The 17,548-nt window shown below is 37.3% G+C and overlaps 1 protein-coding gene across 1 annotated transcript in view; it reads right to left on the reverse strand.

The window, feature by feature from the left end:
* Positions 1-10,288, reverse strand: part of LOC311221078 (guanine nucleotide-binding protein subunit alpha-14) — a gene marked incomplete at both ends in the record, with an annotated part of 72,937 nt that extends 62,649 nt beyond the window's left edge. The window contains one exon of the mRNA XM_084304839.1: positions 10,168-10,288. Within this exon, the coding sequence (XP_084160965.1) occupies positions 10,168-10,288 (121 nt within the window). The remainder of the gene's footprint in view (positions 1-10,167) is intronic.
* Between the last annotated feature and the right edge of the window lie 7,260 nt (positions 10,289-17,548).

Here is a 17,548-nt window from a genome sequence, read left to right on the forward strand (position 1 = left end):
ATCCCCATCATCATTCACAGAATTTTTGTCTCTAATTAAACGAAAAACACAGAATGTGTTCCCACGTAATAGAAACTCATTCCCACTAAAGCTGCAGAACTTCATTCCTTTCGCATTTTTTTTTTTATAACTAGAGGCTTGGGCCAATAAAATTCAAAGGTAAATAGTGACAATGTAATTATATTTTAAACATCAATTTGAGTTTAATGTAATACACATATAGATAGATAGATAGGTAGATGGATAGATAGGTAGATAGATAGATAGGTAGATAGATTGCACTCACCACTACTACCTGAAGAAGATACTACATTCAGACTGCAAAGCCCATTCTCTCCAGTCACCAAGAAAAAAAATGTTGCAAATTATTTCCAGGCATAAATTGTTTTCCTATTTAAAGTACAAAATTCTATCTAGAGAAAGTCATTCTAGAATTACTTAATGTGATAAGTATACTAGAAGAATATTAACATTTGAAGACATATAAAATAGTGACTACTGAGTCAATTGAAAAGGTCACCTTTTCCAATTTGTTTTTCCAAAATGTTTTTGCACATTGGCAAAAACGCCAGCACAATTACAGCTGCTGAAGTTGGTTTTTATGTTTTGATTTTTAAGAGCACACATGCCTAATATGTACTTGAGTTTGAGAGGCCTCAAATTTACTTTTCCTAAAACAAAACTTTGGAAAAACTACATGCTAAACATGGTATCAAATCCTATCATAGAATCATAGAATCATAGAATATCCTGAGTTGGAAGGGACCCTTAAGGATCATCAAGTCCAACTCTTGACACCGCACAGGTCTACCCAAAAGTTCAGACCATGTGACTAAGTGCACAGTCCAATCTCTTCTTAAATTCAGACAGGCTCGGTGCAGTGACCACTTCCCTGGGGAGCCTGTTCCAGTGTGCAACCACCCTCTCTGTGAAGAACCCCCTCCTGATGTCAAGCCTAAATTTCCCCTGCCTCAGCTTAACCCCGTTCCCTGTTCCTTTTTCCTCTCTTGGACAAAGTAAATAAATAAATAAATGATGTAGCTTTAACATATCTGAAATGTGAACATTGCTTTGCTAAACACAAACTGAAATGAAACTGCATAAATTATCTTTTTACCATTTAATAGTTTTTCACACTGCTTTCCGTAATACTTACTTCAAGTCTGTAAGTTTCCAGTGGAAAATGCTTGCCATCTGTGCCATGTTTTCAATCCATAAATCAGTGAAAAATTTTCAAATAGAAGTGATGAAGAAATTATTTCAAAATTTTGTAGGCTGTAATTTTCATTCTGGGTTAACTACACAACAGTGAAAATTTGGATACCCAATAAATTGTAATATCTTTCTATGATTCTAATCTAAATTAACTCAAATTTCACAGCTTTTTCATAACAGGCTGCTATATGTCATCACTTTCATTTTCCAACTATATCTTACAGTACTGTTAGCACTGACATTTCAGGCAGATTTACAGTGGAAGTGGAAGGCTTCAAAATACATAGTATGTCAGACAAAAAATTACTGTCCCAGTTTTAAAAAGAAAGATAAAGAGATCTACTCAACAGTCAAACATCAAGCAATGTACCTGAGAAGCAGAAAAGGGCAAGGGTAAAAAACAACACTCAGCTAGGCATACTGAAAAGTTTTCTTATTCATGCAACAAATACTGCAAATAAAGTTATGTCTGCAAAATTTTCACAATTTTCACCTGCATTTACACAGCATTTTATACATACAACAGAGTTGAGGCCAAGCACAGTAGTGAAGAAAGGATACACTAGGATACAAGACAGGCCGCATAACACAAAATTTAAAATAAACAACCTTAAGAAGCTGAGAATGGAAATTTCAATGATAAAAGTTATTGGTAAGATTTTTTTCTTTCTATCTGCAAAGCAAGGAAATAAAAATCTTTTTTTTTTTTTTTTTTTTTTTTTTTTTTTCTCTTCACAGCCATTTAAACCACAGGCTATATCAATTAGCTGACTAAAAATAGGAAAGTACTTGGGTGGAACAGATTTGTAGGTATTTGAGGCTTACCATTAATTTATTTCATCAGTTTTCCTATGAATTTTATTTTAATCAGATTTTAATTTTATAATCAGATTTTATTTACCTGAATCAAATTTTAACTTTATTTTTAGCAGATTGAAAATAGTAACCTTTACATTACATTCTATCAGCTAAAAATGAACCATTCCAAGCAGCCACCTAATACCATGTTTCAAGTACGCTTTTTCAGTGTTCATGTGTATAAACAATTGTGCTAACAGGATTCTTAAGTACTCATCAGCAAGTTGATTTTTTTAATTGATTAATTCCAGAACAGGCCTGTAAGTAACTCTTAGTACCCACTGAGGTGGTCTAGTACTTTGTAAGTTACAATAATTGGAAATATTTGGTAACTGACCCAAAACAATAACAAAAACGACAACAAAATCAGGATTTCCCACTAAAGTGATAGTGACCCAAAAAGGAACTTGACAAAGGCAGTTACCTGAAACAGCTCTAAAACAATCTAAAGTAGTGAAACAGATTAAAACCAACAACAAAAACACAGTAGCTAAATAAAAATAAAACAAATAGAAGCCAGAGAAAAGTAAGGCAGTCAAGGTAAACTTCCAACATTCTGGAAAAAACAACAGATTATCTTGCATTCAGAGAAGTTTTATCATCCTTCAGAAAACAAAACAAAACAAAACAAACAACGCAGTGAGTTCTGATCCCCTTTTGAAGTTTGCAAATGAAGCTATAAGCTTAGATGACTATCCAAATTAAAGAGACTAAATGCTTAAACATTTGCAACACTAGGAAATTCAATATTAAGCACTTTAAAGATACATTTTAAACAAGCAGTTAGTGAGCTAACAACTTGTATAATGCTACTCATAAAACAAACAAACAAACAAACAAACAGAAAACTTGCTTTCCTTGGCAGAGGAAATCATTGGACCTGGAAGTGATCTACAGAAAAAAAAAAGAAAAAAGAAAAAAAAAAAACTCTTAAAGAGTAAAAGGGAAAATATAACCAAAGTTTATATTTAATACTTCATTGCATAACCTAGAGCAAAACTATTCCCCAGGTCAATATTTTCATTTTTATGTTTATTCTTTCAAACTGGAATGCTCTTTATGAAGCATTTATTTGTTCAGTTTGATCATGTGATCGTGTGCTCTTAAAAATCAAAAGGGAATGAGATGTTAGGAAGAACTTCTTCACTGAAAGGGTTGTGAGGCACTGGAACAGGCCAGGGAAGTGGTGGAGTCACCATCCCTGGAAGTCTTCAAAAGACGTTTAGATGTAGAGCTTAGGGATATGGTTTAGTGGGGACCGTTAGCGTTAGGTTGGAGGTTGGACTCGATGATCTTGAGGTCTCTTCCAACCTAGAAATTCTGTGATTCTGTGAAATTATTAATGGCTTTGTACGATTCTCATACTCAAGTGGAAGCTAACCTAAACCAGCACTTCCTAAACATAAAATCAACGTCAAATACTTGGAGAGATTTTTCTCTTTGTGTAGTGAAAAAAAAAGTGACATGGTGATATGCAGCTGACTTTGTTAAATACTTTTTGACAGAAAACTGTGTTCAATAGTAGCAATAGATGAATAAAGATGTAGTATAGCCACCCTTACACCATGAAAATAAGGTAAAGAACAACAGTCCTTGCCTTCGTTGGGTGCTTTCATTAGCACTAACTTAACTAGTTAACTTAACTAGCCAGCTAGATACATTTATAAATATTACATAGATCATTACAAAAAAAAAAAAATCGTTTAAAAAAAAAAAAAAAAGCAGATCATCAATCTATCAGACCTAGTTAAACTATATGGGTAAAAATGGGACTGTGATATCACAGGATATCATGATGGAACAAATCTTCCATTCACTTGGGAAGGTTTTGTGCATTAATGGTGCTAAAAATATGGCAAAGTTGTACGCATCACAGTGAACATAATAAAATGAAAGCATGCACCATTGGGTTTGCTTTGTGCAGACAAAACTATTATTGCTTAGTTTACACAGCCATTGCTGCTCAGACAGTAATTCAACCAAGTGTCATGCTTCCTTTTGAGGTTGAAATTCCTTGGTACTGCTGCAATATATCAGCTCACATGTTCATTTCCCTTCACTCAGCACCTAGTCCTTCACTCACCATGCCCCTATAAAAGAGAGAAGCTGTTGATTCTTGAGAATTTATTTTAAGCTAGCCACTGTATTTCAGTTTCAAAGCAGAGAGATATACTATTTTATTTACCTGTGTCTACTGTTACTAACACGAGGCAAACAAAGTAAATTATACAAAGAACAAATAACCAAATACTGTTAAAAAAAAAAAAGGCATCAGAAGGCAATCCTACCAAAAAGCACTTAGCATTTTCATAAAAATTAGTTATTCATTTCATCATTTTTTCTTTTTCTTTCACAAGAGTATGATAACACTATACTACTTACTAAACTCCCTGTTAAATAAAACCATATAGGTTTAGAAAATTCTAATTTTCCCTTGCCTATTACTACTACATCCTTCAGAAACAAGACCAGGCGGGTCAAAGTGAGAGAAATTTTTAATTATTTTCCTCTCTGATAGCAGACACAGAAAAAAAAAAATTGCATTTTCTCCTGTACTCTCTTTTGTTGCTTTCTTCAAGCAACATTAAGAATGAATATTAGATACCTCAGAAAATGATGGAGCACCAAAAATCCAAAATGATTAACAGTAAGACATTACTTTATGGAAAAATTGCAGGCATGCCACTTTACTCCTTTCAGTGTTCATTACCATTTTGGGACCATACAAGTAACAAACATTCTCAACAGATCATGTCTTCTCCTCATTCCTCATCTACCTCCTTCCAACATACTGGAAGGGTTTTGTAAACCAGGTGATTCAAAAATAAAGAAATAAATTGATTAATTAATTTAAGGGAAACAAAATCCCGGGATTCTTTTCCCCCTAAAAATACTATGCTTGTTTTATCTTAAAACAACAACCATTTCTATTTATCTAGTAACGGTTGTGCCTTTCAGCATTAAAATAAATAAATAAATAAATGTCTTGATAGTATTAGTATCAACTAGAAATGACAATTACATGCCTCCCAAATGAAGCATAGACTATACTAGAGTTGGAAAAAAACTGACATTCTCATCTAATACCCAGTGAAATTCAGCAATAGGTAAGAAGGAAGATGCATTTGTATATTGATAGAGCTGTTCTTAGATACCCTCACATGGTCACCAGACTTCATGCTTCACAATGCAAATCAGCCATACACAATCCTAACAGTCTGTAAATATTCTACAACTGCCCGTAATGACGAAGCATGAGAATTGAACTGAAATTGAATTTTTCAGTGTTTGTACAGATTAGCTTCTGAAGAAATGGATTGTCTTGTTGATTCTCAGAAACTGTAGTACATGATCAGAATTTCAAGACATAACAGGCACGGCATCAGTTTTCACTAGAGAGTAAGTTGTGAGAATCCTATTAGCAAACCACTAAAATAAAATGAACAAGAATTAACTACATTGATGTAAAATCATAGTTCTTCAAACTGAGACAGCATCCTCCTATTACACCTTTATAACACAGACTAGTTTCACACTACTTTTTCTCATTATTAGTTTTCAAAAACTAGGAAATAAAAAGAACAAATTTACCAGGTATCTCTTCACCAAAGCTGTCACAGGTACCACAAATATGTCTGAAAAGGGCAAGCACAGACAACTTGGAGGAGGAGGGTTGCAGAGGAGCAAGCAATCATTATTAGGTATGCTCTCATGACACAGGGTACGTGTACTCCAGCGTACTTATCCCAGGAAGGAAAAACAAGCGTCATTATTGTCAGTGAGGAGCTGAGACACAGCAGCAGTTTTTCTCATGCATATGTTTGCAATGAAATACTGAATTGCACAAAGATGCCTTGACTGCACCCTTCAACACCCGCATAGTGTCTGGTACAGTTGTTCCTGCTGATTTACTCAGATTCTGTCTCAACCCTTAAGGTTTTCACTGGCCTTTCATTCACCACAGACAGGCCTTGCTACCAACAGAAATAAAAACAATGCATAAAAAACATATTCCAAACAGAAGAGCAAAGAGTTTCTGGTAGTTGCAACCAGAGAGAGATATAGTAGAAAACTGATAAGCTAGCAGGCAAAGCCATTAGTTCATTGCAAAAAAATCCTATTCATTCCAGATGCTCAGTCTTGCCTCTTATATTATCCAAAGGAGAATTTGTTTAAATTAGAGTAATCTATGCAATCTAATGACTTTTATTAACAAGAACACGGACAGATCTGCTAAGGACTTGGTAAGACGGCCTTTACCTCCAGTATACTGATATATATATATTTCCTCCCTGCATATCTTTCTGTCTCACACAAATTCAAATCAGTTTCATCATGGAGATGTTTCTTATTCCTACACTACCACTCAAAAACAATCATATTTTAACACACCTATGAGTGTCAGCCTGTCCAGTGCCAAGAAAAAAATTAACCGCATTGACATCTAGAATTTTCCTGTTCTCAGAAGGATAAAACTATGCTTCCCATAGAAATTTAATGACTTCTTTTAGGAAAACAAAAGGCCACAGGGTACTTCTTGCTACTGCAGTGAATGTCACAAAGTAATTAGAAACCAGTCAACACCTGTTCTCTCTGTACGTGTCTCAGACACTTTGAGAAATGTAAAAATCAGTGCTGGTCCTTTACTACCTCTGAAGCTCCAAAATGAATGGTTCTGTCTTCCAGGTTACTGCTTTCTTCTGTTAACCCTTACGTTTTAAATGGGAAAATTCTTAAATGACTAGAGTTTCTCATGCACAATAGCAATGATAGATCCCACTAGAGCTTTCATTAAAGCCTGATTTTCTGTTCTCTCTCATTGCCAAAGTATGCCTTATATAAGACAAAAAAAACTTATATATGCCAAAAAATGCCTTACATAAGACAAAACAAAACAAACAAACAAAAAACTAAAAAGTGGTTCACCCATGTGATAGGATCAAGATAAATCTTTCCAGTTGCTTAAAAGAACATGAAGGTCCACAACAGCACATCTCTCAAAGGTGGAGTGTTCTTCCAGTGAGATCTGGCATAGCATTGTCTGTTTTGAGGTTTTCCTACTTCCAGTCAGAAGTCAGTACTGCCAGTCTATTGTCTGTACACAAATTGTTAAAACTGCTGTGGATTACAGCTCCCAAAGCATCTCTCTCTGCTCAACGAGTACTGAAGTATCAAGGAGCAGTGACTCAGCCTGCCAAGTATGACCCTCTCCACACCTGGCCATTATAATGACGCACACTGGAAGAAAATCCTCTTGAGGCGGCCCCACTGAGCCTTCAGAAGGACCACCTGTGCTAATCTCCACTGGTTTTAAGTCGTAATTATGCTTACGTACAGTCACAAGCAGCATTATCCTCCCCATGCTTAGAGGTTTTACACTGAAGTTTAATGCACAATCAAGTGTTTCTTTTATAAACCTTTATGTACTTTAACAATATTCCTGGTCAAGAATACAACACTTGTCCTCTCAGACATTAAAGCTGTTTTCTTAAAAAAAAGACATGCCTACTTCCTCCAGCACCGAATCCTCTTAATCAGTAGTGTTTAATGGGGTCTCTTTATTAACAGAAGTGCATCTATTACTGTCATGTAAGGGAGCATGAATTTTTCACACCCTGACCTGACACAGCCAGCAAAGCTTTGTCATATAACTGTGGTATTAAGGCTTATTTTAGAAACCTGAAATGTCACCCGTAAGAGTGTCTGTTGTCCAAGAGTTCTCAGCACTATGGAACAACATGAGCTGCTTCCAAAGTCTGCTCTGTCACTCAGAATGGGAATCTTTGTGTATTTGACTGCGGAGAGGAGTGGGAGGAAGTCAGAAACAGGTATTCAAGGGTAATAGTGAAAACCAATGTTTTACACAAAACAAAATTAAAAATAAAAAATCCATTACCCAGTATATTTCTCAAGAGTAATCAAGATTTGAAAATGTCTTATATCTCTCTTTATTAGCACACAACTGCCGTGCATGTACATGGGCACAGAGAAGAAAAAAAAAAATCACTTATTTGCTTCAGCTTGGAAAACAGATGACTGAGGAGGGATATAACATGTCTGTAAGACCGGAAGAGACATATGGGAAGAGTAAATAGGTAATGACAGACTTCTGCTTCTTTCGAAACTGCTAGGAGTTTTTAAATAAAAGGAAGAGGCCAAACAACAACAACAACAACAAATATATATATATATTTTTAAAAAGAGTTCTTTCATGCAAAACACAGGTAGGCTGAACATGCCCTGCCACAAAGTGCTGTGGCTGGCTGAAAGATGCTAGTTAAATTCATGGAAAAACCATGAGAGCTGCTAAAAACTCAGGAACTCCATGTGTCTCAGGAAGCTTCTGTGACTGAAATGGTTGGGAGCTAAGAGTACTGGCTACTGGAAGGAGAGGAGTTGTGTTTATGCCACACTCATATAATTACTTGAAGACCTGCTTTCAGAAGACAAAACATTGCTGGATGAACAATAATCCAGAATAACCCATTTTTTTTCTCATTATGTAAAAGAAAAAAGGTACTAAAAAAATGTACCAGATGATACATATATATATATTCTTTTTATTGAATGGAACTACATGCTTTAAATTATACTTTCTAATGTATATTTAACATAACTGGGCGTGCAGGGTTACATCCATGTTCTAGAAAATACCTTAAATACTACCATAAACAAATCAGCCTTGTCCCAGTGTTACATGTTGGTAATGTCAGAAGGAAGTTTTAGTTTGTTTATTGCAACAGGTAGTTTCAAAAAAGGCTTGGTATTTCAAAAAAGGCCCCAGAGCCCGGAATACTGTCACAGAGGAGTGCTTTCAAAAAGCTTGTTCTTTGAAAGCACCTTGCTTCTTCAGCATTTTAAAGCCTTTTTTAAAGATTTCTTCTGCACAACTCCACCTAAGGTTTTCCTCAATGTCTTTGCATTACAGCATGCAAACAAGTCCTTTCTAAAAGTAGGAGAAGATAACTACAGTGCAACAAGAACAAGCAGATTGGCATGGGACAGTATTCAACCTTACTTCAGCTTTTTAAATTTACAACTTTGCATTTACAATTTTGAACTGGGACTCAAACATTATAATGGACAGATTTGCCCTCAAAACAAACCAGTAACTTCATTTGACATTGTGGCTAGCAGGCATGTAGGCATTCACTGTAACTTCTCTGTCAAAACTAAGCCCTAAATGAGATAAAAGCTTTCCTTTTTGAATCCATGAAAATTATTTTCATTGAAATACCTCAAGGGTTGGAAAAACCCAGGCTCCAGAATGAAGCCCCCTCATGGCTGTCCATCCATGGGCTCTCCCCACCATGAAGATACTCGAGGACATCACCCCCAGTTAAAAATGCCATCCCATCTCTGCTGTGAAGGTATACACGCACAATTCCTAGATGCAGCAGGAATTTCATCATCAGGCTCCTCGTGATTTGCCTACTAGGTTCTGTCTTTCCATCACCTACCAGGTTTAGTCTTTCTATATACTTTCCCTTAACTTCAAAAATCACACTAAGAATCTGACATTTCTTGTTCAAAGACCTAAGAAATTATGGTTGGCTCCAAACCACAAGTAAGTATTATCTGTATATCTTGCTTTACTTTCAAGTGGACAACCTGACCAATAAAACATGTTTTCAAATTGCTGTGTGCAACACGTAACATTCATAGCTGTACACTGCTGCATGTAGCTGGAGAAAGTGTGGTTTTCTATGATTTGAACAGCAAAAAAATACAAATAGAGTGCTGATGCAAATTTTTGTTTGTTTGTTTGTTGGGGTATTTTTTGTTAGCCCGACGTTTTTCAAAAGTTCGTCGGGATAAAAGGCACTGCGCGAACCTCGGCACCTCGGCACCTGCAGGCAGGTGAGCTGACTCCTCCGCCGCAACGCCTGGACAGGCAGACCTCGTTCCGTATAAATACCCGCCGCAAAACCCAAAGTATCCACCCGCTTGCCCCAAGCGCCTCACTCAGAGCCTTGCACCTAGTCCAAGGCAGACGTGCAGCACCAGCAGCACCAGCAGCACCAGCAGCAGCACCACCAGCACCAGCAGTACCAGCAGCTCCGTGCCCGGAGCCCGGCGCCCCCCGGCACTCACCCAGCAGCAGCAGCTTCAGCTCCCGGCGGGCGTCCCGCTTGTCCCGCCGCAGCTGCCGCTCGATCTCGGCGCTGATGCGCTGCGACTCCTTCTCCTCGGCCGACAGGCAGCACCCGGCCATGGCCTGCACCGGGGGCGTCCCCTCCCGGCCCGGCACGGCCCGGCCCGGCCCGGCCCGGCCTCGCCTCCCGCCGGCCGGCAGGTGGGGGCCGCCTCCTGCCCACGGGGCGGGGGGACGCGGGCAGGGGCGGCCCCGGGGGCTGGAGACCCGGGGCTGGGGACCGGGGGCTGGGGGCCGGGGTCGCGTGTCCTGTCCCAACCCTGCCCCGGGCACGGGGCCTGCTCCCGGCCAGCGGGCGGCTTCGTCAGGGGTCGGCGCCCCGGGGGCTGAAGGCTTGGAGTTGGCGAGGAGCCGTGAGAGCGGTGCTGGCAGCCTTCAGCTGCCCAGAAGGGCGGCCTGAAGCTGCTCGCGGCTGTCACATCTGTTTTCGGGGGTCTTGCGGGTCGAAATGGGCTTGGGTTTGTTTGGCGGGTGTGGTGGTGGCTGCAGGGGGAAGGGGCTGGTGGGCGAGAAACAGTACTGCACAAGAGACGGACACTACGGTTCATAACTACATTGTGTATACATTAAAAAATAAAACGAGGGAAATACCAGTTTCTCCAATTTTTAGTCAACGTATTTCTTCAAAGTTTCCTTAGATTCCCATTCGATACTCTCTCGTCCTCCTGTCACTTCTCTTCTGTTTCACTCCAAGCACAACCCCTGCAAAGATACTTGAACTTTTGAACTTGCAGAGTTTTAAATGCATCTAGTAACAAGCAACAAGGCTTGTTATTAACTCAAAGTTTATGCAACAGCGATAGGTGAAACCACTAGGAAAAAAATGTAAAGATAAGCAAATATTTATTTAAATAAGCATAACTGGCTGATTTGTTGATTTCTTCACCATAGGCAGCCGTGCATATGCATATTATGAACGTAAAATACTTTTTAAAACAAAGCTTAGTATGTCTAGGTCCACTGAAGACACTTGTCTCCACCTTCACCAGTTAGATATGTGGGATCAAGCAATTATAAGGGAGTTGCTTCAGAATTTGAAAGTTATGTATTTTTAATGTCTTTTTATTGCTAGTAACTCCTTAGGGTACCCTTCTGACATAAGAGAGAATGAGGGCAGGTTTTGAGGGAGTCGAGATCCTCTGAGTCTGTTGATAGTGGAGTTTCATTCAAATATGGCCATTCTCTGAATAATGTTATTCATTACTAATGCAGGTAAATATTTGCCTAGTCTAATAGTATTTGATGACCAGTACATGCAGTTTGAGATAAGTGTCAGAATTAGGGTTTTTCTGGTGAACTACAGAAAAGTGTACACAGCAGTACAATTCCCACTGCCCTACCTAACAACTTTGATAATTCAGATCATATCTCTGTTCCCACATTACGGTTGGCTCACCAAGGAAAAAGTTCAAAGTGTGTGTAATCCAAATTTAGCCCTAATCTATCTCTTACCCTTATTGCCATTTCTGAAACAAAAATAAGCTTCTACAGAAGAGCTTTCAGGATTGTACCAGGTGAGTTTTTCTACTTGGTTCCACTGAAGAACACTCAGCTCCCTTCTTAAGAAGCGTCAATAAAAATCCCTTTTTCAAAAAACAAGGTCCCAATTCCCTCATCAGCAGTTCTTTAACACCAACAAAAAAGCTCAGCGATGCAACAGCCAAAGGAGGAGGGAAGAAAAAGGAAGCTACACAGATTCCTGTTGCTTATGGGTAGTAGGGTTTGGCTCCTAGCTGTTGTTTTTTTTTTTTTTTCATGCCATATCACCATCAAGTTCTAGACAATTTCTCAGTGATAGTCGAATTCCTTGTGAATTATTTTAAGAGGCTGAAGAACTCTTTCCAACATATTATACTGTATTTCACTTACTTTGTCTAAGAACAGATTAGTATATTATAGGAAATCCTTTAGGCAATTTATTCCTAGAACTAGCATTTATGCAATATACTTAAGCTTTCTTCCAACCACCAGTGTCATTTTTTTTCAGCCAGCTTGTTGCTTTTTTGAATAAATTTGAACTGCTTACCTTTGGATTATCCTGTAGCTGAGTAATAGATCTGTGCAGACTAAAATATAGGTATTGATAATTTCTGCTGAGCTCCTGAGGGCTTTGTTTACCCAAAATGATGCTACATTTCTCAATGCAGTTGAAGAGAAATGCAAGCACCCAAAAAACATGGCATGTCCATGGCAGCCACAAGGCCTTATTACGAGCTATACTCAAAGAGGCTGTGCAGAACGTTACAACAGTGATATTTCGTAGACCTGGTAGTAGTACCCAAAACACTGCCCATTACTCTTGGATCTGCTGTTGACTAGGAGCGTCAATCTTACCTCCTGAGAACTGTGAAAAGGCTCAAGTGAGCAGGCAAGCCTTCAGAACCAGGCTTCAGTTCTGAGTCGGTTGCAGTAACCGTCAATGGTGAAAACTATGACCTCAGTTAAATAAAGTGCATGTTTTGCTAAGGGTAAACTGAGATGTTTTTTAAAAAATATCATATGATGTAAAACTACATCAGCTCCAACATCTTATCAGCTTGCATGTTTTACAGAAAAAGTTAAGTTTGCATGCAGTGAAAAGGTGCTTTAAATTACTCCTTTTTCTTAAAGCAGGGTTGTAGTTATGTTTGATCTCACGAAAGACAGTTATAAGTTATTTCAAGTATCTTGTAAAAAACATCATAAAACAATTCAAAGATCTTCATTTCCCTCTTCCTTTTGCTTCTACATTGGTATTCTTCAAAGGCATACAAAATTATATACTGCTCATTTCTGCTGATGAAGTTTTCACTTTTGTTATGCTTCCTTAGAGTGAAAATCAGCTTCAAATCAGGAGGGTACCAACTAAATGTTGGTACCAAGTAACAGTACCAAGAAACAGTGCTCTGAAACAACCAGGAGAAGACTGGATATTGTGGTTTTGGGTGGAGGTATGAACCTGGAGAGCAGCTGCAGGAGAGTGAACTTCTAGATGTTTCATAACATTGTGCTTTATTATGTGCTCTACGTAAAAATAGTTGGCTGAATAAAAATCAGTAATGAGTATAGAAGTGGAGGCAGATTTTGCTTTAGAAAAACCATGAGCAGAAATGTACTGATATTGATTTGATTAGGGAGGCAACTTCAGTTATGCTATTTTTAAAAGATTGTTTATTTCCATGACTGAAAGTGGCATTTTGGGTAATAATATCAAGAGAGAACTTCAAGGCTGAATACCAACAACATTTCAGTTTTACTCCCTTTTATGTGTACATTTCTTCTTAACTATTACTGCTAAGAATGTGTTCCTACCTACTAAGAATGAGGATAGAATTAAAAGGGCTTTGGAAATCCTGCTGTCATTCATTCAAGAAATACTGACAAACAGGAAATCTGTGGTTCTGGACCTTCACAGAGCATGGTCATTTTAACCTGTGAAAAATGGATAAGCAATTTTTATTTGGTAGTGTTTTATATCTACTTTTCTTGGGAGTAAACAACTATGTTAGATACAGAGATCCAACGAGAAACAGACTCCAAATGTTATACATATATCAAAACTGGGAGATTAAAATAAACTAAATTTTGCACTAACAATCATGTGTGGCTTTTTCTTTAGGTGGGTGGTTTCATTTCTGTTTGTTTTGTTATTTTACACAGTGATAAAGTTTCAGTCCAGCTGACTTCTTTATTTTCTTTGGCACTCTGTGTACTTTGTGCATTTCATTGCTCAGTAACTCACAGTAGCTACGCTCCTTAAAAGGAGTAGACTCAAAGAAACCTTCTTGCTGGTCCAAACAATTTTGACAGGTTTAATGACCCCAAATACTGGTGCAATGAAAAATATCCCAGGTTCAAACATCTTCCCAGGGCACACTGTTTAGAATACTCTTACTGTACAATATAAACGCCTGGATTAAAGGATACCAATTAAAGTAGCAATTAAAAAGTGAACAACTAATTGGATAAAATCAGAAAACAATGTAAGTAAGTCTCAAAAGGGAGAACTGGACCTTGCAGTAGGAGTACTTTGAAAACAACCAGCAGCAGCTCAGGTTTCCTTCTAACTGGTGTCTGAGAATTATCATAGACAAACTTTGTTAATTGTATGGTAGACTAATCTCATCTTTGCAACATGAAGTTATTTTAAAACTGCAAACAAGGGAAAAATGGTAAGAGCAAAATAAAACTGCTCATGTAGCTAAAGTCATGAGAGGAATAAAAAAGGGAGATGAGCAAATGAGGAAGCAAAGCAATTGTCAGACAATCATTCTCATAAGTGGAAGGATAAAAGAAAGAATCCTCTCTTAAGTCCTAAGGGTTTACTACATAGGGATATTTTTCTAAGTAACTCCACTTTTACATGCTCTTACAGGAGTTACTAATGTCTTGTATGGTAATGCCTTATGGTGGTCAGGGCAATCCTGTTTTTTTGATGAAAGAAATCCCATATTTTTACTATTAAAGCCACTATTTAACTGTATCTATGTAGGAAATAAAACTACAGTCTCCTGTTAGTGATGGGTCCAAATGGCAGTCTTTAGATTCTGTCAGGTTTACATACTTAGTTTAAGGTAGTGATAAATAACACATCAAATAACTCCAGGTTAAAAGTGCAACATAGAAACATACTGGCTTAAAAGATGTTTTGGAAAAATTACATGTTTCTGTTGCTGGCAAATACAATAAAGGTTTGCATTTTTATTTTATCTTCTATCGCGTAGTCTAAACTTCACTAGCATTGATGCATTACCTCTCACCAAAGCCTGCTTGAACGGCCTGTTTTTAGTCTCCCTGCTCCAGTACCCCTATCTGATAGGGAAAAGAGCAATGAATCCATTTGCGCTAGATCATACAGTGACCATGGCAGAGCTGGAACAGGAAGCCTGATTATATCACTTCTAGTGCTGCTCTTCAGTTTATCGTAAAGCATTCAGTAACATTCAGGCAAATATTTTTTAAAAATTATCGTGCTGTTTACTTTTGCTGACCAATGGCAACGTTTAATTAATTAAACTATAGCTGATAGTGGCACAACAGCCACACTGTTCCAATTGTCTGGTATTTCTCTTGGAGTTCATGATACATTAAAATATCACATCAAACAGAACAAGAGATCTCCTCCAAACTTTTGGCTGCAAGATATCTGGGCCTGTTTTAGTTCCTACTGAGTATTATTCAGAGTTGTCCCCAGTTACTAATGGATTTGAAAGTATTTAATTGTCCTTCCCTGCAGGTCTGGCATGCCTATTTCCTTATTTCTTTGTCCTCATGTTTTACCGTGTCTGTAAAACCCTGCTGGGCCTACAACATTGCTAATGTACTTTTGTTCCTAACATACTTTAAAATACTTTAAAATATCTGCCTTTCTAGTGTCACCTTATTCCTAAGAGCAGCTTGTACTTAATCTTCCCTTTACCATTGTATATGCTCCCTACCTTCAAATTCCTATGACTTATGATTAGTCTTTTTTTTTTTTCTTTTCTTTTTTTTTTTGTGTATGACGCATTTTTTTCCCTTCTCCTAGCAACTGTATCAAGATGAACTCTTAGCCAAATTGCCTTGGTACTGAATCTTTTTTTTTTTTTTTTTTTTTGACCTGATAAATTTCTTAAAAATTCTATTTTCTTCTCTAGAGTACACCGTGCTTATTTTTCTTCCAGAACTCACTCATAATTTGCCCTAGCTTTGGTAAATTGGCACTTTTTGAAGTATCTGGCACATAGATTACTTTCAGAAACTTTCTTCTTTTAACCCTCAATAAATGTAATCGAATTTTTATTACTGCTTCCTTGCAGTAACTGGCTTCTGGTTAGATGACTAATCTTTTCCACTTAAATTTATTAAACAAAAAAAAAAAAAAAAAATCAAAAAGTTTGTGTATAATTATTAGAAAAATAAATTATTTTTGTTGTTGATGATGATTTTTTTTTTAATTTTATTTTTTTTACTGGCTAGGTTCATGTTCCCCAAAACACAAGCTTGTAACACAGTACAGGCAGGGGCTTTAGGAGTAATGAGTTGTGTTCTTGTTTCAAGAATTCATGGTTTATAGTATTCTTCCTCTCTTCCTTTTTAACCTTGTCAGCTTTAGTTTTTAATCAATGCATTGGTTCACATGTATTCAATGCCCTCAAAGCTTTGAGTTACCAGGAACTAAATACCGAGAAAAGGCATGTTTAGCTAAGAATGCCCAGCAGGTAGTTTTACGCACTCTTCTTAGTGCATTGGTCAGTTATGTTAATGTAACATTTGCATTGATATGGTGTGAGGCATATTGAATGAAGAGTTTTAACAGTTTAATACTGTTAAAGCATAATACTATGCTTAAGGATCAGGGTAAAGGAGAACACTTAAATGAATCATATAGGGATAACTGAAGTAGGGTCTGAATTGTTGAATCAATGAATTTTGAGCAAAATCTAAGTTTTAACAAGATTCAAATGAAATACTGAAATTTTATACCAAAATGAGTTTTAAATACTATATCCCAATAGTATCTTCACACACTCAGAAGGAGCAGGTTAGGAATAAAACAAAGCTATATTTATCCATTGAATGAAAACAACATAAAATGTTGGGGAAAAAATCTTATTTTTAGTAAATGAGTTATACAGAAAGCAGTAAGAATGAGTTAATGTGGTTGAAAGTACAAAAACAAAAGAAGGCCTAGAACTTACAATATATTACAACAGCTGTTAAGTTTGTGTCAAAAGCGAATGCTGCTTTTTATAAAGATACAGACTGGCTTCTGAAAGCACATAGAAGACCAAGCATTTTATAATTCCAATACATGAGGTTTTGCAAACAAGCCACTGGCAGTAAAACAGATGATTGCCTATCCAGCTCAATCACGAGACTGAGAAACATTAATTTTAGATTAAATCAGTTGAAAGAAGTCAAGCAGAGAAGTAAGATAGGAAATTAGTAGCAACATTTCTGAAAATGTTTGAAGTAAAGTTTCAAAAAACATTAGACATGTAATGTAAAAGAAAGTTTGACTAATAAGTGCATTACATCAACAAAAGTGATTAATATTCACATTATTTTGTACAACATTAGGGTTGCTGATATAATGCCTCAGCAACAATGCCATGTCCTGTCAATGTTAATTTCACAGAATCACAGAATCACCTAGGTTGGAAGAGACCTCCAAGATCACCTAGTTCAACCTCTGACCTAACACTAACAAGTCCTCCACTAAACCATATCCCTAAGCTCTACATCTAAATGTCTTTTAAAGACCTTCAGGGATGGTGACTCCACCACTTCCCTGGGCAGCCCATTTCAATGCCTCACAACCCTTTCAGTAAAGAAGTTCTTCCTAACATCCAACCTAAA

This window comes from Netta rufina (assembly GCF_964035555.1).
Source record: "Netta rufina genome assembly, chromosome: Z".
Classification (NCBI taxonomy): domain Eukaryota; kingdom Metazoa; phylum Chordata; class Aves; order Anseriformes; family Anatidae; genus Netta; species Netta rufina.